Raw genomic sequence first — 24235 nt, 5'->3', positions numbered from 1 at the left:
ATGTTTTTTGAGTCATTCCTGAACTGTTTTTTTTGTGTGTGTGTGTGTGTCTGTGACAAGCTGCATCCTGCAGAGGATGGCTGCTGCCATTAAGGAGTGTCATTGCTATGGGGTGGGGGTGCCTGGTCTGGTCTAGGTGGGTGCTACATGTCTAAGTAACATCCACACAAATGCCAAAAGTTTCCCAGCAGAACACTACATTGTCACAAGATGGTCAGTGATATTTACTTCTCCTGTCAGTGGTTTTAATGTTGTGGCTGATCGGTGGAAGGGGTCAAATAGAAGAGTACGGTATTCCGGGCAGTCCGGGTAAACTAATCGAGCGCCGCCAACCTTCGTGTTGTGGGCGTGGCCGCGCGGCTGACGTCATCCGGTGACAGCTAGCTGTCAGAAAGTGAGTTCATTCCCCCGAGCAGAGGAGACGGAGCGCCGTCGATTAGGTTTTGCTCTTCCGTTGGTATCTAGCACATCGAGTCTGTGAGACAACGGACCGATCTTTCCACCGAGCCCGGCCATGGACGAACAGGCGGGGCCCGGCGTGTTCTTTAACAACAATAACAACTCTGTTTTACCCGGCGGTGGTAAAGGACCGTTGCCCGATGGCGACGCTGGGGAGGCGGCCAGGGCGCAGTACAGTATCCCGGGGATCTTGCACTTCCTGCAGCACGAATGGGCCCGTTTCGAAGTAGAAAGGGCACAATGGGAGGTGGAGCGCGCCGAATTACAGGTGAAAAACACTACACTTTAATTGTACACGACCACATATTAGTGGTACCGCCGGGGCACAGCGCTACTCCTCTCTAGTAACGCGTGTGGAGTTTCTGTGTTTGATTGTTCTGTAACGATGCTAGCTTGTTAGCTTTAGCCCAGGAGCTAAATGAGCTGCAGCGCCCCTCTGACCCAACTGCACGACGAGTATTAGTGGCCAATTTACCGTGAGTGAAACCAACAAACTTGTCTCTAGCCTCTAGGAGCTTGGAGGCGGTCTTTTGGTGATGTTTCTATGAATATGTGCCCATTTTAAACATAAAAATTACAGCCGTGCTTGCTAGCAAAACAGTTAATGTGTACCGCATAAATGTTGTGTAGCAACACAGAACGGCTACCTGACTACTTTAGCTGAGTAAGTAGCACCCCGCCTAGGTTTGTAATGTTTTCTCTGAAGCCCAGATAAAAAATGAATTAAAAAAAAAACTATGGAGAGAAAAAATGTTTATTTTTAAGTGCTTTGATTTGTTAGTTGTTAGCATTGGTACATAGCAAACAACAGCCTGGAGTCCGTAAATCTTGTTTATGAATCTTGTGTTTCGCTAGCTGCCATGTCACTGCCACCCCTGAGGTAAAATACTATAAATAAAGTCTCACTACTTTTACTTGGTATTAGTAATCGGTCCACTGTTTTGGCAAACCATTTAACCATGCTATTTATAAAATATAATAAAGTAGCTGGGCTTTCATTCCGTTATTTAAAATGTTCCTGATACAACCTGTTACAAGCTGGGATGTCCAATGTTTAGTTTGCTTAAATTAGAAGTAAATGTCTTACAAAGTTCACTCTGAAATCTTTTTGTGTGATTCCACTTCTGCTAAAACCTTAACATGATTAATTTAATCCATATTGGGTTTATTTTTTGCATCCATGAGTAATGTTTATAATATTTAAAGCCTTATGTCTGGTATTTTTGTGTGTCTGTGGAAAATGACATTGAACACTATGTGCCAGACCATTTTTATCCAGGAGGTGAGTACGCAGCTATAGTTCAACTTTATGTTGCTGTGTCAAATGTTAGGGGAAAAGAAAATCTTTCCATCATTTTGACCTAGTTGTGGGGCTGTGGCTGCTGGATCGCAGACAAGAGCCAAAACTGACTTTTGTGGCTTGGCGTCAGACAGCTCCATGGATAGACTGACCTCGGGCTAACAAAGAGACGGGAGGGAGACACTGCATTGTTTCTAGGTTGGTGATGTATACCCTGATCGGTGTAGTACAGTTTTGACTCACCAGCCTCATGCAGCTGTTTCAGTCCGCCTGCTGTATAATGCTTCCTGTCTGCTGTCGTGAAGCAAGCTTATCAGCGAAGAAGCTGCAGCGACTGCGGCTAGGCACGGCGAGGTTGCTAAATGGTTTACTGGTGGTTTGTTTGTGGCGGCAAAATGGTGCGCGCTCAATTTGAGTTCTGGTTTTTGTTGCATCTAACCCTAGTGAAGTAAAGCTTGTTATTGAGTTGAACATCTTTTGACCTGTAGTAGTAGACAACTTTTGAGCTTATGTCTCTGTTTTGTCTACTGTGGATATTACTGTTGCTCATCTTTTAATATTCATCTGTGCCAGTGCTGCACAAGTTTCCACATTGGATGTAACCTTGTTTTGTCCTTGAGCAATGCATCCATATTGTGAACTTATGACGTGTTTTTACCCGTAGATGTTGTTCATGGGTTAACTTTCAGTGAAGGCATCAGAGTGAAGAAGAGAACAAGTCATTTAAATGTCCCTAAATAGACACATGAATAATGAAAGACTCTATTGGGCATAGAGCCTTAATGGAAGATGCCGTACAGCATCTACAGCACATAGTAGTACGTTCACTTCATTCTTCTCCAGCATACAAAAAAAATATCTTTCATCATAATGTCCACACACTCTGAGCTGCAGAGTCACAGATGATACGTTATCTTGTTTTAAGGAGGTTATATGTCAGATAAAAGCATTTTAAAAATGTAGAAACGCCATTACAAAACACAGTGACTGCTCTCCTCCCTGTTTTTTTAATTTTTTTTATTGCTGGTTGTATAACCATTGAATGTCAGACAGTTGAAGCTGTGTCTTATGTTGCTGGCCGATAGGAAGGCAAACCCCAGATCTCATAGGAATGTTGTCCAGCCAGCCTGTTAGGTCATGCTCAGTGCCGCTCCTCTTTACTTGAGCAGTGTAGAAACTGTACATGCCCAACCCGTCCTGCTACTGTGCCATTTCTCTGCAAAATATATATATATATATACATGTAGGCTGCTGTCATTCACAGCTGAGTGGTCATTGATGATAAGTTGACTGACTCGATCAGGCGGAGCTGCTGAACTAGTCACAGGTTTCGGCTCCAGTTGGTCCACAGTGCCTTTATCGTGCTAATAAAAGCAACTCTGTCTTCCTCATCAGTTAATCAGTGAATTCCTTATCTTTTTTTTTAAATTTAAAAAACAAATTAAAGTGAAACTTACCCTCACATGTTTTCATATGGTGCCATTGTGTCTGACCAACAGTCAAAAACTCATTAACAGTTGTACCTATTTACACCATCATTTCCCTTATTGATTAACTGCTCTAATTGTTTAATCCATGCAGTGGTGAAAATGTCCACCACAGTTTCCAAGGTGACATTTTCAAATGGTTTGTCTCACAATAAAAAATAAAACTACTTTAGTCAGAATAGTCAGATTATAGCAATATTAATGAACTAAAGAGGATTAGTTTTCTGTTGTTTGGTGTAATAACTTTCGCGCATTGGTGGCACACAGAGTAACTTCATTCTGGTTTTGAAAGTAGATGATATATCTGCCAGTTTCTACATGTTTACAGTTAGTTTTATTTCATTAGTGTTATTTTTTATAGGTTAAATTGTTCTTATTTCATCCTTACGTCTTATGTTGATTTCACCAAGCCCCATTACAAATTCATTCTGTGAACATATGTGGCAATAAATACAATTATTACGATTCTGGTTTAGTGGCACACACCAACTAAGTGCTTCTGCTCTTTGGTTTTAAACATGAAGAGACAAAAGGGCATCTCATTGCCTCGAAGTCAAGTCTGTTTACAAGCGTTGTTTTTTTTTTTTCTCCACGTATTTCCCACACTGCACCGTAGAGCACTCAGAAATACATTTCTGATATCACCGTGCTGCACTGATTAGAGCAGATCTTTTCCAGGCGTGGTGATTGAGGTTGAATCAAATTACACCCTCTGTAGACCAGGCAGTATGCTCCAGTGTGCTTCATCAGCTCTCCAGCTATGGGGAAATCCCTGCTCCATAGGGTATCTCCTTGCCAGAAGTAAAAGACTCAGCAGCCATAATTTGACACCGGGAGAAGGTTGAAGGTGACTCAGGGTGTAAGGTGGCTTTATGTGGGTACGCACCGAAACTTGGTCTCACTTCACTAGATAGAATTCTCCCTTGTATTTATAAAAGAAAGCTTTTTACCATGAACAAGATTATTATGTGTCCCGCGTTATTCGATTACCTCTCTTTGTGTCGACTGCAGCTGAATGTGGAGCTGCCAAGTATCCCCCAACCTCGGTTGTTTGAGATATTACTGCGATCCTGTGTTTACTTTTTCTAATGGCTAAGCCCAAGGCACATTCAGCTCAATGGTCTGGCAATAAGAAGGACTGAACCATGCGCAAACATACACATGCACATACCTTGGCATTCAGAAATGGGAGTCACCGTCATTCCTCAGTTGTTAGTATGTCCACCCCCAAGCTGCAGTTATTTTTGCCCTCTCGGTGTGCGCCTCAGAGTGGGGAAAGTACTAAAAGCGCATGCTTCCTTAACCAAGAATATGGTATTATAAGTACTAGTTTATCCTTGCACTCAGATAATTTAGACTTTTATGAATGTCACAACATGCTGCACAGGCTTCTTTTCTCATGTTGTTTATATTTAAGACCACAGAAGCAGTTCACATCAAATATACAGCGAGTACAGATAATTGTAGTTTAAAAGGGTTTGTGTTTTGGTTTTTTTTTTTCTGCGAGAGAGCCAGAATGATCCTGTGTTTATTAACTAAAAAGCCTGGTCCTCTGAGCTTTGCTCCACTGTCCCTGTTGGATCCACACCAGAGCCTTTTTCTCTGTGCTGTGTAGAGCCGCCTTGTCGGCCTGTTAATTCCCTTCTCCTTCCTCCATTCACACTTAACAGCCTTCGTCTGTCTACGTGGGTGTGCGGGACAGCTGCCTGGTTTGTGCCGCAAAGTCGCCTGCCTCCTCCAGTTTTACAGTAAATCTGAGGTCACCAGTCTGTCAGAGTTGTAAATTGGTGTACTCACCAGATCAAATTGCTGTTGTCTCAGTGTGATGCGGTAACGGTGTGATGTAATCTGGTTTGTTGCTTTCCTCTCCACAAAAGCTATAGTTTTCTTTAAACTTATCTATAAAGCTATATTTTCATGCTTTTATTTTCTCAGACACCCAACAACAGGATGCCCACCTTTTCATATTTACATCGTTTTGCTATTTGCGTACTGCTATGACAAAGCAACCTAAAGCAACAACGTTAAGTCAGAGTAGTGTGTGTGTGTGTGTGTGTGTGTGTGTGTCTCAGGCCTTAAATGCCGGAGAGGTACTGAAAGTCGAGATGGCACAGACTGAGAACACACACAGCCAAAGGGCTTCAGCTGCCTCCTTGTTTCCTGTCTCGCTTAGAAATAGAACACTTTACCAGCTCTGTCTTAGACTGACCATTTGCAGACTCTGTACATCATCAGACTTGTCATCCCCGTTAAATCGTTCTTTTCACATTTTTACATCTTCTTCTTCCTTCAGTGTACGTTTACTCTTTAGACTGTGAAGCTGCTGTCTTCACGTGGTCGTCGTGTCAGGACCGCACCTTACAGTCGTACAACCTATTTGTCAGGGAAAGTGCTGATGTTGAAAAATTTAGCTCCTCGGCTTCACGTGTGCGTGTGCGCCATGAGGCTTATGTAATATTAATGCAGCAACATGGGATGCAGCACCCTTGTCGTCAAGAAGCCCGGCGTAGCGCCGACGTTGTGTGCGCCCCCTTTGCTATAGCACTGCAGCGTCAAGTGGATGTGAGCTTTGTGGCAGTAGAGTGTAAAATGGAGCTCAAGAGGAAACTCGTGATGGGATAAAAAAAATCTGTGTCTAGGAAGACGTGTTTGTGACTGATCTCAGGCAGTCGGAGAGATTTCTTTTGTTTTCTTGGGTTTGTACAATAGATGAAAGACGAAGCTAATTCTAGACAAGGAGGCAGAAATCTAAATCGTAGTTTGAGCAGCTCACTCTCTCTCAGAGCATTCCTGAATCTGTACCTCTGGCTAAGACCGTGGTGGATCCGTGTGCAACGTTTGCATTTGAAAGAGTGATCCAAAGTCCTCTTTATGTCTCATTGTAACTCACTGTTTTGACAGGCAAGTTACAAAGAGGCGCAGACAGGCTACCGATTAGTCAATGCTGAGTTATTCTCTCAAAAACATTTGATAAAGACACAACAACGACTCCCATCTTCTGACCACCAGCCAACCATCAGATTAAATACAACTTAATGGTTCAAATATTCAGCCTCCTCTCTCCTCGTAACTTTTTTCGCCTTGACCGTATCTCGAGGAAACTTTTTTCTCCTTTTAAACGCACCGTTTGCTGCGGTTACTCGATGTATTCCTTTGCTGAAGCCTGATCCGATTCAACCATTTTAAAAAATGCCCGGAAACATCCTTAAATTTTACCCTTTTTTTTTTTTTTTTTCAAAAGTGCAGATATCACACTAAACAATGGCACCAAAGGATGATGTTTATACTGCGACTTGGTATGACTTCATCAGAAACATTGCTTTACCCCTCTTAATGTGGTTGCCGTCCCTTTTAATGCCTCCGGAGGAATGAGGCCATTGCGGGCAGTGTTGCAAATCAGTGAGTCTGCTTTATGGCAGTATTACTTTTTATGGTGTTTACATCATTGCGACAGTGAACTTTGGGCTCTCTGATGTTGTATGTGCTGTATTTTCCCAGAAAAAAAAAAAAAACAATATACCCAAGGTCTCTGTAGGTCTTGAAAAGCATCCAATTCAGATTTGCCAAAAGTTTAGAGATTATTTATTTATGTAAGCTTTATAGAAGTCTACAGTAGATAGGAATTCCCCTTACCGTGCTCCAGGATTCCTATATGTATTGGAAATAATTGATATGCACTGTTGGAAAGTAGTGTACAAAATATAATGCTAAATGGCCATAGGGTTAAAGTTATTTATCTCCTTTACCAAATGAAATGAGACATGGGCAATTCGTCTCTTTGTGTGACAAGCAAAACCAAATGTTTCAGAAACGATAAGATCAAGAGAATGAATTTATCTAACCAGACAGTTGCTGACTCAAATAAAGTTTTAAGAGTAAATGCATTTAGGGCTTGTGGACATAAAGTCTCTAGATTTAACCCATCTGAAGCGTCCTGTCTGTTTGTGTTGATATGTCGGGGGCGTTTTCTAAGAATAAATAGGAAATAACTGGTGTAGCTACATTACTGTAGTCCCCAACACCTTCTTTCTTACTTCTGTTGTTTTGCTACTGTTTTTTTTCTGCTGCTCCTAGTGTAATGGCATGCCTGGAATGTACTTGGCTAGTTATCAGGCCTGCCATCGCGGTGCTCATTGGTTTGCAGTAGCTGTGAGAGTAAACGCGGTGTTTCGCTGACAAAAAGCTTGTTTGCATTGTAAATGTGGGATTTACACCAGCCCCTTCCCTCTTCTTCTTGAAGCTCGGGACTGTGGCTGACGGGCCACAATGTGTGTGTGTGTGTGTGACCATTTTGTTTGTGCGTGAGCCCTTGAGTTGCATGACTAGTATCCACCGAATTTCTTTCTTCCTACAAAAGCACAGAGTTCAGTCGTGCCGCATGGATTTTTCACAGTGTTGACTCTGTCTTGATTAAATGGACTCATTGTGGTGGGGATGTCTTTGGCAGTGACGCAGAACGAGTCTGGAAGAAAACATGTCTGGCACTTACAAATCTTTGACTTTAAGGTCTTTTCTAGTTATAAATAGGGAGGATGTGGTTCGCAGTCACCGCGTATTCATTGTCAGAAACTTTAGTTTGAAAGAAGACATAACATTTGGCAGAATAGTTTTCCTCTTGCTTCTGTTGTCTGTAATTCAGTGCAAACAATGGGTGGTTAAATTACCTACTTGTTTGTAAGAAACAGAAGGAAACAAAGTAGTTGAACAACCAAATTCGACCGACTGGCATCAGAATAAATGGCTGTTTTTAAAGCAGCAGAATTATATGTTTTAACATGAAGGGTTTATTCTCTGTGCCAAAGCAGAAGATATTGTGGCCAGCTTTCTTACCAAGTTCGCTTACCAGAATTTAGTAGTTAGCGGCTGTTTATTGTCCTCCGCGGCCATTACTCTATCTCCTCTGCCTCCTTTTCCTGTCTCTGAAAAGCCCAGCGCTCGAGATGGATGCCTCATTCTACATGTCTCTCACTCAGACAGACTAAGGAGCCCTTATCCAGCAGCGCAATAATGCAGTCAGTGTGAGGCCGGGAATTAAATGCTTCCTGTGTCTCTTTATGGCCCGAGTTGACTCATTGCATTCCTCCCAAGGTTAATGTTTGATGGAGGAGAGATGGCGAGCCAGAGATTCACAGAGCCGCACTCTTCTCCGTCTCTGGCACGGTAGGACGCCAGGGGTTCCTGGGTCCAGCGCTTCATGTGTATAAGGAAGTGAACGGTCACTCCTTATCTCAATCGGTGCAAAACGTACAGTTTCGTCTACAGTGAAACACCAGTCAGTGGAGCTTTACTTCACGGACTGTGTCCGGCCGCACACCGAGAGACATTTAATGGAAAATAACTCGGCCTAATCTGGTTCTAGATGCGCCCAGTTATTTGTGATACTGCTTCAATTCGCGGAGGCGGTTGTCCCCACTGATACTTGGATTGGAGCCACATTAGAGCCAGAGTTAGTTATTTTGAGAGCTGCACAGTCTCTGGCCCAATCCAAACAGTAATAACTTTCCATATGTAATATTTTCCCAATGCCTTATTTGTGCCCCTTTTTGTGCCTCCCGTCCTCAAATGATGATTTAAAAAAAAAAAAATAAATGCCTGCTTCGCTGAATATAAGCAGGTTATTTATTAGTTGTTACTGATGCTACTTTTTCTTCCTCCCCTCCTGTCATATCTACAAACCCAACACGACAAATCACTATTTTTCATTTGGTAAATGAACGATTGACTCATTCTTCTGTGACTGCTCAGACTTTGCTTCTGTTTTCTCTTTTTATTAGATTATTATAGATTCACCGGGAGTCTTTGTTCGACTATCTTTCTTAGTTTTGACTTTCTGATACTAAGTGATACCAGGTCAGATATGTAGAACGTCAGACGTGTCCTAGACATTATTAACTGTCATCCAAGTACATTAGTATAGCTCCAGCTGACGCATAAGGAGCTAAAGACTGTGTGAAAGCTTTGTCGGTGGAGGATTGTTGCGAATGATGTGCCTGCTAACCTTTCAAAACCGTCAATTACTGGCATCGGTGCGGACTGTTAACATGCGACTGTTTACACTGTCGAACTGAGGACCAGTACTCTAAATCCTAATTGCACCGGAGCTTTAGCAAGCAGGTTGTTATGAGTTCCTCTGCGGAGTAATGTGACGATGGCAAGAAAATGCTTCATATTAATACGGGGCAGATTGAAGTGCTGTCATGACTCATTGTTGCGGGCAGCAGCAGCAGCGGCAGCAGCAGCAGCCGCGTTACTTGCTATCCGTGTTAAATTGTCATCCAGCCCACTCAAACTCGCACCATCCACTGTGTGCTGAGGGAAACGCTGCGAATCAAGTCAGTGTTTAATCCCCATAAAATGCTTAAATGCGGTTTTAGGGGGAAAACAAAACGGGAGTAGTGAGATCTATATCTGTTAAACAGTTTTTTGTGTGTGTGTGTGTGTGTGTGTGTGTGGCATTATGGTTTATCCAAAATCTCATTTAAACATACCTATTCTGTTGTCTCGTCCCAAATTCAGAGCGGCTCTCAAATCCACCCGCTTGTTCTCATTGTTTACTGGGGATATTCTCAGCTGGATTCAAAAGGACGGTGTAATTTGAAGTGCTGCAGTAAAAACCAACGGCACGCTTATCCTCTACTCTGTAAACAAAATGGGCCTTTGGAGACTTTAGCTGCTTCTACAGTCATTTGGCGGGCTTTCAGTAAGCCACTTTGTGTACCCCATGGACTGTGTCTGGTTTTTTTTTGTTTTTGTTTTTAGTTCCTCCCCGATTACATCTTTAGCAATTTAAAACAACTGCACTTTATTGAGCTTTGTGAAGTGGAAATTTCACCTCTCATGTAAAGAGCTTCCTAAATTCTCAAATTGTGTGCAGTAAAAATGATTATACCATAAAAGTATGATCTAAAACAAAATCCCAGTTTGTAAGGAAAGAAGTCGCAGCCTCGCCACAGATACAGCACTCAGTCTAGCTACAGCTAATACAGCTACAGCTACCTGTAATTAAAACAAATGTATTGACTTCCCCTCGCATTTCCCTGCAGTTAAAATCAATCTTGATGCTACAGCCTCGTAGTAATCGTTTTTTTTGTTTTTTTTTAACCACATAAACAAGAAAGTGACTACACCCAGTAGAGAATATATAAACCAGCAAGTTGTCCTGCTTAAAACCAGTTATTTAGCTTCGTTTCTCTTTTGACACATTATAAAAGTGTAACAGCACAGTATCATTTCACATATCTTGACTATTTAGCACTTTCTGCTGCGGAGAATATTTTATATTGGATTATATTATGATGATTACAGCCATACTGGGTCTGATCGTGTTATAAAATAACTTTGTTCAGCGTGTGAGCTTCTGTGATTGATTCATCTGCTTGTGCACTTTATGCTACACTGTCAGCGTGTGTGTGTGTGTGCGTGTGGTACCCAGCAATGTAATATAATGTAATGCTGACTCAGACTGAGTGCGTCAGCAGCTGCTGCCTGTTACTGAAGAGAGACAGTGGCGTGCAGAGGGAGGGGGATGGTTTGTGTGTACGTGGGAGTGAGTGAGGAGGTTAGATTAAAATAGAATAATACAGATTGTCTTTTTTATTTTCCATCATGCCACCCGTATTGATTTGACATCCTATTTTCAGTCTTGACAAAAGAAGTTGCTTTCAGATGTTTCCTCGTGGAGGCTGTCTTTTAAAGTCAGGTCTTTGTTGGCAGCTTACTCCTGTCTTAAGATGCCACAGCACTGGCGGAAACTCTATTTATAAAAGCAACTACTGTACATGTCCTGGTACTTTTTTTATTTTAAATATGATCTGACGGTAACTATTTTTGTGTTTTCAGGCCCAGATCGCCTTCCTGCAGGGGGAGAGGAAAGGCCAGGAGAATCTAAAGAAAGACCTGGTCAGGAGGATCAAAATGCTGGAGTATGCGCTGAAGCAAGAGAGGTGAGCCCCCACACCGCCCACTGCTGCTCAAGACCTCCCACGACGCATGAATACCTCAGCTAGACTGCAACAACTTTCTGTGTTTTATATGTTCCCGAAATAAATTCCTGTGAAATAGAGAAAAGGATATAATGGCTGCATGAGACTCTCAGTGGTGAACAAATCAATACATTTGCACCGGAACTGAGCTAAAACGCCTTAATGTGTAGCTCTCTATGCACTTATGTATACTACAAGATTGTATTGATGATGTGCAGTGTTTTAAAAGAAGTTTCAGTTTCCTCTTGTGCTCTGCGTACCAGTCTGGTGTCTCAGCTGGTGTCAGCAGAAGCAGAGTGCCAGAGAGATTCCCTCGAGTCCAGCTGGTGTTATGTCTCAAGCCGAGAGCGCGTGTTGGCATGAAGGCTTTGTTTGCTGTCGGATGCTGACGACTCTGTACCGTCCCTCGGTTGAAGAACAGGACAGGGAAGAGGAAACCCCTCTCTACACAAAAAGTTGTCAATGTCGCAATGTTGTTTCAGCAGAATTATATTGTTTGTAGTTCTCATTTGTACCATGCCATTACCATCACGTAAAAGATTCCTGTGGCAGCGGAGGTGATAACACTTTGCATACAGCTTCCTCTTTGACACATGGCTGCTCCCTGTAACAGACATATATTGGAGATTTAGAGGCGAGGTGACTTAACGTGACTCTAATCTATCGAGCATGTCATTCAAACAGAGTCTGAAGCACTGTCACCGAACAAACAGTACTCGTCGCGTCTTTTAAATTTGTGTGATTTAATACTGGTTTTGTGTAGCCATGCGATCCAGCCATTGTCTCGCCAGCAAAACAGGATGTACATAACTGCTCTGTGGCTCACAATAAAAGACTGTGATTCCATCTGACAACTATGAGCCGAGACCATGTGGAATCCTATGAATGAAAAGCATCGCAGAGTGTAAGCCAAGTTCTTTCTCTGTAAGTAAATGCGAAGCTTAAGAAGATGAAAACTGGGATAGGTAACAAATGAAACTGGAGACTTATGTTAATTAGATCAGGGAGTGGGGAGATTGTCCAGGCTAATGAGTACCTTTACACAACCGAGCTAGACAGGTGTCAAACTGGGTTAGCGCTCTGTCATTCCTCCAGTCAGCCCAGAGGTTAGTTAAGTTTTGCCAACCCGTGCTCTGAGAGGAACGTCATCCGAGCCTTGTTAAGTGTTGAGTCGTCCTCTGGCTGTTTGTAGTGTATATTTATCTACTTTGCTCCAGTGAGATCACCGCAGACCCTGCCTCGGGAGCAACACTTAGCCCAGAATTACTACCACTTTCCCCGGTTGCTAGGCAACAGGTCATGTCTCCGAGGGTGTCTGAAAGCAATGTAAGAAATGGCTTTCTGAATTGTGGGGTGCACCCAGTTTGAAGTGAATTTGATTTTGATGGGGGTTGCCTGCTCTGTGTCGCAGGAGAGTAGCGTGGTGGGGGTCGTGTGAAGTTAAAGGTGTGAAAGCTCAGCTAGCGTGACTAGAGTGACCTTTTAATGATTTCATATGGATTTAAATACACCCAAACTCATCCCTACAAGTATATCTGTTTAACAAGCTGAGTGAGACAGTGTTTGTGAGAAATAGAGCAAGTGTCAGTTGAAGTAACTTTCAAAGCTTATGCAGATACCATGCCATAATGAGATTTTTTAAAAATAACTCCTGCTCAAGACCTTTTTGATCAAACCAGTTTTCTTATTTGTCTGCCTCCTCTGTCTTCTCATTTCTTACAGAGCAAAATACCACAAGTTAAAATATGGGACGGAGCTGAATCAAGGTGACATGAAGCCTCCGAGCTACGACTCTGGTAGGTCTACGGAGGCTCCGGCAGCCAGCTCCACCTCTTCATGAGAAATGACTGATTGTTGCCTTCGCATACTTCAAGTGACAGCACTGTTGCGCATGTGAAGGCTGCATTCGTGTTGTGTCTTGTTGTGTCTTGATGGATTTCTTCACAGTAACCTGAATAGTGAAAGAGCTCTCTTTGTTGCAGGTATCCGGTCGATGATGACGGTAGATTTAAAAAAAGAAAAAGAAAAAGAAAAGTTTAAAACACTGAAAGCTACTAACACCGTGTTTTATGGATTGTTCAGAGTATATAGGGATATTGCCAATTTAAGAAATACTTTTCTGACAGTTAGTTCATTGCAATTATAAGAATAATTGGTAAAAACAGGGGAAAGCAAAGCATATATCCTCAAATGAGTCCTTTTAAAGTCTTTAAGAGCTTAGAAATATGGAAGTTAGAGCATCAGCAATTCACTAACAACTCCAGCTGATCAAAACCGATCACACAACTCCGAGACTAAAGAGTTGTTGTGATAATATTGTTGTATCAACTCAAAGACGCATCTAGATATATAAAAACTCAGCCGCATCTCTCTGGATGATTAAACATCACTAAAAAAAATCTACATAATTAATTCTACAAAACATAAACGTAACTCAAACTACTTAATTCATACAAGTGTTTAACATAAAAGGTGGCTTTATTTACAGTAGCTTTTACAGTGTTTTTACACTGGCATCACTCTTGTATTGGCCCACTACCTGTTTCTCTGTATATCATTGTAGTTTAATTGGCCTCTCATGTTCAAGTCCTCTGCCATCATTAAGTCAGATCGCAATATTTCCTCTCCTCTCTCCTCATCTCTATTCATGAGGGCTGTTCAAAGCACCCGAGCCCTTGAAGTGTTGATGAATGAGGGGAGAGGTGTCGCGTGAAGGGGGTGGAAAAGGGGGGGAGACGAAAAGTGGGAGGTGTTGCTGGTATGGTGGCGCACCTGCCCGCTCATCACCCTCCTGAATTAGACATGACCCACTTTTTGAGGCACCCTCACCTCTCTGCCCCACCAAATCAATCCCGCCACACACACACTCTCACTCCATCTCAGTCCTATTAACACGTCTCTTTCTTTGCAAACGCAGCAAAGTTCCCAGCTCACTCTCCGGTTGAGTGCTGACACCGTTAAATATCAACGTGAGCTCTGAATCCTATCATTGTTTATTTTATTTTTTTTGTCAGAGCAATAGACCGGTCACAAAGAGTGTGTGTTGTTCTGGATGCTGCAGGCACCGACACACGTCGTTGCTCTTTCTAGTTTATCACGGGACATGGGCTGAGCGGAGAGCAGCCGTTATAAAGGTGTCAGAATGCATCGTTAAATATCATGGTATTAAATAAAGTGTATATATAGAGCTAATGAGTTTTAAATGTTTTTACTCCTACTACACAGTTTAACAACGTAAGATACCAATATTTAGATTTAGTTTATTCAGTTGAAAGGTTTTCACATTTTAGCATTAAACGCTGAAGTGTCCTCTACCACAAGTTAAAGAGAAGCAGTAGCGTCTCCTCTTTAACTCTACGTGACTGTTTACTCACTTAAATGCAATCGAGTGTGTGTGTAGTTGTCAGGGTGCTGTGATACAGGAATGTTCTGGTTGTGTTTACAGAGTGTAAATAATGCCGGAGTGTGTGTTATTTGCCTGAGCCCTGATTTGTCTTGTCTTCTCCTTCTCCTTCTCCAGATGAGGCCAATGAGAACGAGACTTCTGGCTCACTCAACAATCAGCTGTCCTGGAAACAAGGCCGTCAGCTCCTCAGACAGTGAGTCCTTTTATCTGTTAACCCAGAAACCTGCTAAATCCACTCAGATTACCTGCATTTAAAAAAAAAAAAAAAAAAAAACACACAAGGGCTTCAACAGGACTCTAGTTACATTTTTCTGAAATGGTATATTCACTTGTGTGAGATCAGTGTGTTTATTAAGTGTGCTATTTTGTCAGTGCTGCGTTAGGGGGTTAAATAATTGTGGGGAAGAGCTCCCTCACATGGGCAACAGTGGTCGTTACCTGCTCTGTGTGTGTTTTTGTATTTTTGTATGCAGTGGCTGAGGAGTATTTTTTATCATATCCTTCTCTCTAGTCAGTCTGTGTAAATAAACTGGGCTCCGGCCTTTTCCCCTAAACACCACGAGGCATTCTCACACATCATCTGTCCCAACATGCTGCCCGATGAAGCACCCAATTTATTCACGAGTCTGTGTCAAGGGACAGATCAATAACGTGCTATAACACCCCCTCCCTCTCAGTCAATTGCCCGCTCATATTGCTAGAGCTTCTTCTGCATCCCTACTGGGTAGGTGCAACATTTGATGAGTATCACATCTCAGCAGAGCCGATACTGTTAACTGCCCGAGGACATGACACTTGTAACAGTAACAAGTACTACTATTTGACGTCACTGGCCATAATTAAGTTGAGCGCAGTAATTTAACTCTCTTTGTAACATTATCGAACCCCTCTATGAGGCTTCTGTAAGTTTTGGAACAGCACCGCACAAATAAGACTTTAATTTTTATTTTGGGGTACGTTCAAATACAACCGAATATTAAGTTTAATTTACCTCGATCCAGGTACCTGCAAGAGGTGGGCTACACAGACACCATCCTAGATGTAAAGTCCCAGCGAGTCCGAGCGCTGCTGGGACTAGCCGGCGACGGAAGTGGGAGGACAGCTGAACGGATGAGTACTGAGCCTTTGGTCAACGGGACAGACACGACAAAAATCAGCAGAGGGTGAGTATGTTCCTCTAATGGTACCAGTAGACTGTGTGGTAACACAACTCCAAGTTCATTGTATGCCACACTGTGCAAAATGGGTCTAATTCAGTTGAAATGTGTAATATTAGGGATATCTGGTGCTTTTTATGGCGCTGTGTAAAAAGTAAAAATCCTCCATCTGGGCTGGATTTGAAAATGTAGAGAAACAAGGTTCATCAAGTTACTGATACCATTTGCTGGGACTGCCCAAACCCGTGCAGTGTGGCCTTAAATGGTAACACACAGCAGCATGTGTTAGCTGTTTCACATTGATACCGTAGCTGTGTTTTAATGCATTCTTCATTGTCCCTCAACAGGAAAGCTGAGCTCTCTGACACCAGTGCTGTTCTGGAGGCCTTCAAGTTCATCGAGAATGTACCCGCTGAGTTCAGCGACGAAGACGATGAAGACGACAGTGAGGGCAAGGACAGGACTAACGTGGAGTCCCGAACGGTAAGAGACTAGTCTGCACTCACCTTCAGAGTGAGACTCTCACAGCTGAGTAGAAGTTTTTGCTGCTCTAGAAATAACGGCCCCTTAAAATCCCCCCCCCCCAGATCCTGAGGAAGAAGCCTCAGACGTCAACGTCGCCGGCCAGCATGGACACCAGTGAGGATCCTGACACAGAGGAGGCGCTGAAGGGCTTTGACTTCCTGTCCAGCCCTGACGACATGGACACCTCGCCGGAGTCCCGAGGCACTGGTGATGGCACAGACTGGGGTGAGTCATGAATCAGTCACGAACAGATCATGAAGTGCAGAGTTGGAACTGAATGAAAGTAGTATTACCATCTACAGTATCAAATCACAATGGGGTGAGGTTATTTCATTTTTATCTAAAATATATATATCAGGAAAGATCATTAATCATTTTACGCTGTAATGTTACAGTTTTTCCGTTTCTGTAATTCTCACTTTTGTTCATAGATTGGTGACTGTTCATGGAGTACTCATTCATAAATCATGCTGTGGTCATAAGTCATGATGTTGGAAGTTTCTATGTTTAACCCATAGTTTGTGATCTCTTCCACTGTGTGTTCCCATAGCCAGCCCGTGACCACAATGTGTCTTCCACTCCTGTGTGTCGTCAAATCAACCCGATTCCCTTTGAGTCTCACTGATCTTTAGACCAGATCCAGATAGAAATGGTTCTGCCGAGGCATTTTATTGAGTCATAAATTATAAAATTATAGTTTAATTCTTAGAAAAATGAAGTGATGATTTTATGATGAGATGTATCTTGACTCCCAAGAAAAAGAATTACCTAGATAACGTTAACTTCCCTACCACCAAAAGAAATGAAACCCTAAACAGATTAACAGAGCTGCTTCTAATTATCTAAAGTCACTGAGGTGTCAGTGTCTTATTTCCCGGAGAGTAACAACCTGAGAGAGGTCTCTTCCAGCTAGGCCACTCAGACCTCGACCAGGGCAGTTCCTCAAAAGCCTCTCGGTCTGGTTTTGTTCCCCCTGTGTAGACAAGGACGAGCAAGGTCCCATTTCTGAGGCCTGGGACGTGGACCCGGGCCTGATAACCAAACTCAAGGAGCAGTACAGAAAGGAGCGCAAGGGGAAAAAGGGGGTGAAGAGTAAGTCCTGTCAGGCGTTGCTGCCTCCCTCCCTCTCCTCTCTTTGTAGAGCCTGACTTTTCTGAGTTCAACCTAAAAGCCTCGAATCAAAAAAAAAAAAAACAACTACATCTTCCTTGGTTTTTTCCCTCATCTCCCTCTCTGGCTGTTCCTTATTATGCCTCTTGTCACTTCATTCGTCTTTTCTGTCTTCTGGTGAATGGCTGTGCATACAAAGTCTGTCTTCGTTATTTCCCTGTAATGCTTGATGCATGTTTGTCTGTTCCATGTAAGTGTTTTTTTTTCCAACTTTATATTCATATTCACATCTTCATCCCGTCCACACCGTCCGATATCAGAGATTAATGTGTCAGTTAGCCGTGAAGATGAGTCCATCTGTGTCCCATCTGGGTTAGCAATAGTCTCCACAGTCATCTGTTTCTGTGTCGTCTCCAGTTATAATAACATAATTATCACCATCTTTATCCTCATCTGTCAGCCATGTTCAAACTACAGTAACTAGTAATTGCTGTTGCTTCTGTAAATTGATAGCAATTAAAAGCTGTTTGAGTGAAGCGGCGCAGCTGAATACTACTGCTCTCAGGCTAACAGCCCACTTCAGACTCATTTAGCGACTGAGAGCTATTAGATTTATTTTTTTTTTACATCTATAAGACCCAAGCTCTGCTTTCCTGCTGTTGTGATTGAATCATGAGATCAACCGCTCAAGTTCGTCTCACTCTCCTCTTCACTTGACTGCACGCTTTACACTTCCCCCTCTGGTTTTAGCAGAAATCTATTTTTGTTCTTCGCACTATGTTGATGCCTTTATCACTTCGGTGGGCGTGTGGAGGAGATCATCTGGAGGAATTTTAAAGGAGTAGTTTGACATTTGGCGAAATATTCTTTGTCTGGCAGAGAGAGTTGGAGTAAAAGATCACTTCTAATAACATTTCTGGCCAAAGATAATAAAATCCACTTACCTGCTAAACAGTTAGCTTATTATTTTGTGTTCCTTTAATCCATTTAAACAGAATAGATAGGTGTTTTTCCCCACTATTCTAAGTGTTTCTGATTAAATGTGAATTTGTTATTGGCTGTTCTTCAAATGGCCACTTGAGCCTGGTTCCAAAAGCTCAGTTTTGAGTTGGTTGGGTGTTTGTCAGAAGTCAACACTGCCAATATGGTGACGGCATTAGACACCATACTGAGCTTCGAATGTGCTCTTCAGGAAGCCAGAAGGTGTCATCTCCGACAGTCTGTCAATCCAAAGAAAGGTCTATAAGTGTCAAACTATTTGTTTAATCATTATTAATGTTTGATTAACTGATAAACACCTGTAATGAATATCAATTAATGATGAAACCTCAGCTCTCAGCCTTGAATTATTCTCTCCACACAGCCACAGTTACAGATAAACGAGCCTCAACACCTTTTCTACCTCTTCATTAACAAGGACTCTGCTGGTGGCTTCTCTTCTTCTTTTTTTCATTCTATAATTTATTAATTTATTTTCCTCCCTTTCAGTGCTGCTTTCCTTCCATAATCATCTGTGTTCTCTCTTTGAGCTCATGCTCAGTCTTTTGCTGTTTCATTGTTCTCACTCGTTTTGTTTTCTCCGCTCTCCATCGCCGTTTGTCGGTTTGCTAATTGTTCACCTGACTTGTTAAACAGGGCCCAACCGGTCCAAGCTGCAGGACATGCTGGCTAACCTGAGAGATGCAGAGGACTTGTCCCACATGCAGGCTCCGTCCACGCCCCAGTCCCGACCCAGCGTTGGCCGGTTCAACGAGCATGACGAGAACCGGACAGATGAAGGTGCCCTATTAAAAATACCAAGGCTGTCATAATAAATTATTTACACTTTAGTCGACCCTTTGTTGTGCATTTGTTTAATTGTTTCTTCTCCCCTAGTTGAGGCGATGACCTTCCCGCCCACCTCAGTTAAATCGTTCATTATGAGCACAGACGAGGCCATGGAGAGCGAGCTCGGCCTGGGGGAGCTGGCTGGACTAACTGTGGCCAACGAGGCCGACAGTCTGGCATACGACGTGAGTTTTAAATAAATTTTGGGGAGAACTATTTATGTTCATGTTGCCATCGGAACATGATAAAAAAATAAAAAACGCCATCCCACCTTCCTGCTGTAATGCACAGCTCATTTTTTTTAGTTGCATGAAATCAGAGAAACAAAGTAAAGATATCACTTGTTTCTCTTTGACATTACTGTTGTAAATATGATCAAAGTCGCACAACTGTAAGAATACCTCAGGAGGCTGTAGTCTGCTTTTTCTAAGATAAGACGGACTCAAGTGCAATAAGAGACTTTTACACAAAAATGTGTGGTAAGGATAGTAAATAGTATTAATTATAGTAAATGTTATTTAGAAGAACTAAGGGCATCACAAAGATAAATTACTGGACTTTTTGAATAAATTTTCACTGAATTAGTATGTTATACTGTTTTGCTACCTCTGCTAATAAACAGTAAGTACTAAAACAATAAATGAATAAACAGACAACTGTTTTATACCTGTATCTTGGTTCAGGACTACGGATTATATTTTATGAAGCGGCTAACGTGTTACGTTCAAATGTGCTCCCTTCAGATTGGCAACAATAAGGATGCCATGAGAAAAACGTGGAACCCCAAATTCACCCTGCGGAGTCATTTCGATGGGATCCGTGCTCTGACCTTCCACCCGGTGGAGCCCGTCCTCGTCACCGCTTCAGAGGACCACACTCTCAAAATGTGGAACCTGCAAAAGACTGCTCCTGCCAAAAAGTACGACCATCTTCGCTCACCAGTAACACCACCGCCTGCTTAATCAAAAGGGACTATTCAAAATTTTTGCTCATTATTCCCTCATTAGCTCTTAACAGTCTCCTTGTATCTGAAGCAGCAGCAGCGTGGGCATCATTAAAGTGAAAAGCTCAGTTGTTTGATTAAAGCCCCTTAAGGAGTTTAACTTGTCTTTGTTGCTGCACCGTCGCATGATTCAGAGACAGGAAACTGTTCCTGTGTGACAAAGAACTGACGACACTCCGCTCCACAAGACTCATTATGTCATGTCACAGCTCTGTCGCACACACACACACACAGTCTGTAGTAAGGCCGTGTGCTTATTTTTAGAGACTGAAGTCATTTTAAAGTCAAGGGCTTTGGTGCAACTGATAGAACTTTAGTACGGCAGCAAACTGTACGTCCATTTACTGCTTTGTGCAGTTTAACAACAATAATTTTATTAAGGTTCACCTCCTCTTTGTTTGTCATATTAATGAACATGTTGTTTTTCTCCAGGAGTACATCCTTAGATGTGGAACCTATCTACACTTTCAGGGCTCACAGGTAAAAAGAAAATATATGTATAAAAATAAAAACAATATCTCTGCAGTTGGTTTGGTTTGATAGTTTATATAACTGATCGTATTTTAAATTATAGGGGTGCGGTACTGAGTGTGGTGATGAGCAGTACGGGGGAGCAGTGTTTCAGTGGAGGAGTTGATGGGACCATACAATGCTGGAACACCCCCAACCCCAACATCGACCCCTACGACTCCTACGGTAACACTGTTGTGTGTGTTTTGTTTGAATGTGATGATTTTCTGATCAAATCAAGGAAACTGACTTGATTTTTTTTTTTTGTGACAGACCCCTCAGTGCTGCGCGGAGCTTTGAGTGGACACACCGACTCAGTTTGGGGTTTGGTGTACAGCAGCGCACACCAGCGCCTCCTCTCATGCTCTGCAGACGGGACCGTGAGGCTGTGGGACGCCAACACCACCTCCCCTGCTCTCGCAGTATTCAATGAAAACAAAAGTACTGACGTGATTTATCTCTTGTGCATTTAAAGTTTCAGACTTTTCTTAATTGAACGGCTAAAACGTGTGTTTTTCTGTATTTTTCTCTGCCACAGAGATGGGAGTTCCCTCTTCGGTAGACCTGGTGTGTAGTGAACCAGCTCATCTGGTCACATCCTTCACGAACGGCCAGATTGGCCTCTTCAACATGGAGACCCGTCAGATGGTGCTCAGTCTGGAGTCCAATTTGGAGCCAGGTGGGTTTGGACCGGGCTGAACTCAAGCAGTCAGTGATACAGATGGAAACAATACGTGTGAAAGTTTATCACCAGCAGTATTTTAACAATGAGGTTTGACTGAAGTGTTTGTTGGCAAGTGAAGCAACATTAAAACCACAGAAGATTTGATTTCCCTGCTTTTAACAGCATGTGTTTAAGTGTTGGATTCAAATGCAGCATTGGAGGAAAAAAGGCTCTTTGCTAACCTCTAGTGGAGGCTAAAGGAATTGGGATTTCCCTCCCTCTGTCTGTTAGACCTACATCAGATATAATACTTGTGTAATTGATGCAGTATATCTAATATCATTGAATATTACACCATTAAGTACCAATATGTGTATCAAGAATAACCTGACATGTGAGTTGGCGCAACACTGTTCAGGCTAGGAGTAAAAACGTGCCTCTAGCCAAACCTTAAACTTGCTGTTTAGTTACATAATGGACCGATAATGCCGTTAAGCCTGGTGGCTCAGACACTAACGATTCCTTACCACCGCCACCTCACTTCCTGCTGTGTGACGTCTAACGTGCTCATTTGTTTTTAAACCAGGCACTCCCTGTCAGATCAATAAGGTCCTCAGCCACCCCACCCTTCCTATCACCATCACTGCGCAGGAGGACAGACACATCAAGTTCTTTGACAACAACAGCGGAAAGCTGATTCACTCCATGGTGGCTCACCTGGACGCTGTCACCAGCTTAGCCGTGGACCCTAATGGACTTTATCTCATGTCAGGCAGTAAGTACCTTGGACTCAGTTTTCTTGTCTAACTTAACATAACTTTTATTCTGCGTACATGAGTTCATTGATAGATTGGTTATCTGGCATTGATGTGGCTGTGGTGTAATATTTATTTGGATATGTAAAGTCTTTCCCCATCAGTGACTGTGTGTCTATATATATCTTCTTTCATCTTAAGCTTTACTTTGCACCTGAACATTTTCAGAATTGAACGACTTTATGTGAAAGTTCAGTCTTTCTGTAACAATATTTTTTAGTAGATGTAAGATCTTTTCACCAGTTGTTAATATAATTTACAACTCTTTACATCCAAGTGCATTAAATCCATTATACTTCACTTTTTAGATTCAAGTGTTCGTAAGCTTATACTTTACTCCAGAGCGAGGTTCGGTACCATTTTTAACTCCTCGTCTGCTCCTCAGGTCACGACTGCTCTATCCGCCTGTGGAACCTGGAGAGTAAAACCTGCATCCAGGAATTCACGGCTCACAGAAAGAAGTTCGAGGAATCGATCCACGATGTGGCATTTCATCCGTCTAAGTGCTACATTGCCAGCGCCGGGGCAGATGCTCTCGCTAAGGTGTTTGTATGACGCGGAGCCGGGTCTCTCCCCACAGCCCCGCTCTCTGACTCAGCCTCCCATGATCAGGGACCAATAGAGTCACAGCAGGGGAAGGACCTTCAGGCAGGGGTCCAGTCCCACCTCACACAGCCCACTGGTATCCTTTCAGACTGGCAGACTATGTAGCCGCTAGCCTCAAACCGGGCTGTGACTCTCCATAGAAAGGGGCCGGCAGGGAGGCCAGTCAGGAGGAGAACTGCTCTCTGGTCCCCCATCCACCATCCAGGCAGGCCTGGGTGTGACCGGCCACAGCGCCCCTGCAGACAGACAAAAACTTAACCTCCATAGATAGGAGGCTCAGGACAAGTGATAGTGTGGAGTGGAGAAATAAGGTCTCAAGCCCCTTCTTCTGCCCCTGTGGCTTCACGCTCACCCCAGATCCCTCAGGCCCTCAACCTTCCCCCTCAGACAAACCAGGTCCAGGCCCTTTACTCCAAGTCAGGTTTTGTGTCGTGCTGTACCAGAAACGCGGAGGTACTGATGGCTCGCCTGAGCCGTCGTGGAAACCTCTCACCTCCTCCTCTCTGCTTTCCAGACTGACTCTGCTTGCTGGCCTGTCTTTATTTTCCTTTTTAAAAACACGTATTGACAAATGTGCCTTTGCTTTAAAAAGGTCTTGAAAATGTTATTTTAACAAGCTTGTTTTGGGGAACAGGGAGGGAGGGGACGGCGGAGAACCGGAAGCTGGTTGTCACAATGTTGTCGATTTTAACATTGGATGTAAAATTACAAATGCTTATAATAAACAAAATATATATTCAGTCTTAAACTTTACTGTGCAGCCTGAGTTTGAGTGCTCCTTTTTGATAAGTGTGGTTGGGGAATCAGTTTTGTGCATTTCAAGGCAAAGCTGGTAGAGTAATACAAACCATTAAGTATACTGCCTGTTTGTTAGATTCAAGTAATTGTACACTTCAGAAGTAAGATTGCAAACATGTGTCCAAAGTAAACCATCTTGGTTATATAATTACAATTCAAACTTGGTTCTAGATGTCAATTTTAGGAATAACTAACAGATTTTGGCCAGTTTGCTCTTGTTTGAATTGAATGGCTTGTTCTGTATGTAGTTTTCCCCACTTGTGTGGACATGCTTGACTACAATGTGATGTATCATGTCCGGATATTTACAGTAGTCCAGTGTTTAGCAGGAGATTAGTGCAGTGCTTTAGGACCATTTGGAATAATGAGTTCACCATCCAACACTGAGGGGAGAGAAAATGTCCTGCGAGTCCAGTTTACTGTAAACTGAGGAGGGTGGAAAGAAGAAAAACATAAAAAAAAAAAGGAAAAACTAATCAAGATGTTGTACGTGTTATAGTACAGCTTCAAAATGAGCCATTTTCTCAGTCACTGGTTTGTATATGAAAGTATGTTCAAAATAAAAACCTGCTGTAATATGTTGAAC

The 24235-nt window shown here is 42.7% G+C and overlaps 1 protein-coding gene across 1 annotated transcript; it reads left to right on the top strand.

Moving 5' to 3' along the window:
- Positions 1-413: 413 nt before the first annotated feature.
- LOC311500123 (striatin-like) lies at positions 414-24234 on the top strand. The gene is made up of 17 exons (XM_084561337.1): positions 414-727; positions 11086-11189; positions 12951-13024; positions 14749-14827; positions 15636-15797; positions 16139-16274; positions 16379-16541; positions 17298-17408; positions 19062-19205; positions 19302-19438; positions 19997-20172; positions 20689-20736; positions 20831-20952; positions 21040-21207; positions 21305-21445; positions 22017-22205; positions 22631-24234. Exons 1-17 carry the CDS (start codon positions 515-517, stop codon positions 22798-22800), a joined length of 2337 nt encoding a protein of 778 aa, XP_084417463.1. The 5' UTR covers positions 414-514; the 3' UTR covers positions 22801-24234.
- The last annotated feature ends 1 nt before the right edge of the window (position 24235 follows it).

The sequence above is a fragment of the Chelon labrosus genome (genome assembly GCF_963514085.1).
Source record: "Chelon labrosus genome assembly, chromosome: 15".
In the NCBI taxonomy this organism is placed as follows: Eukaryota; Metazoa; Chordata; class Actinopteri; order Mugiliformes; family Mugilidae; genus Chelon; species Chelon labrosus.
The sequence above is the reverse complement of the archived record's forward strand: the minus strand, read 5'-3'. Positions and strand labels throughout refer to the sequence as shown.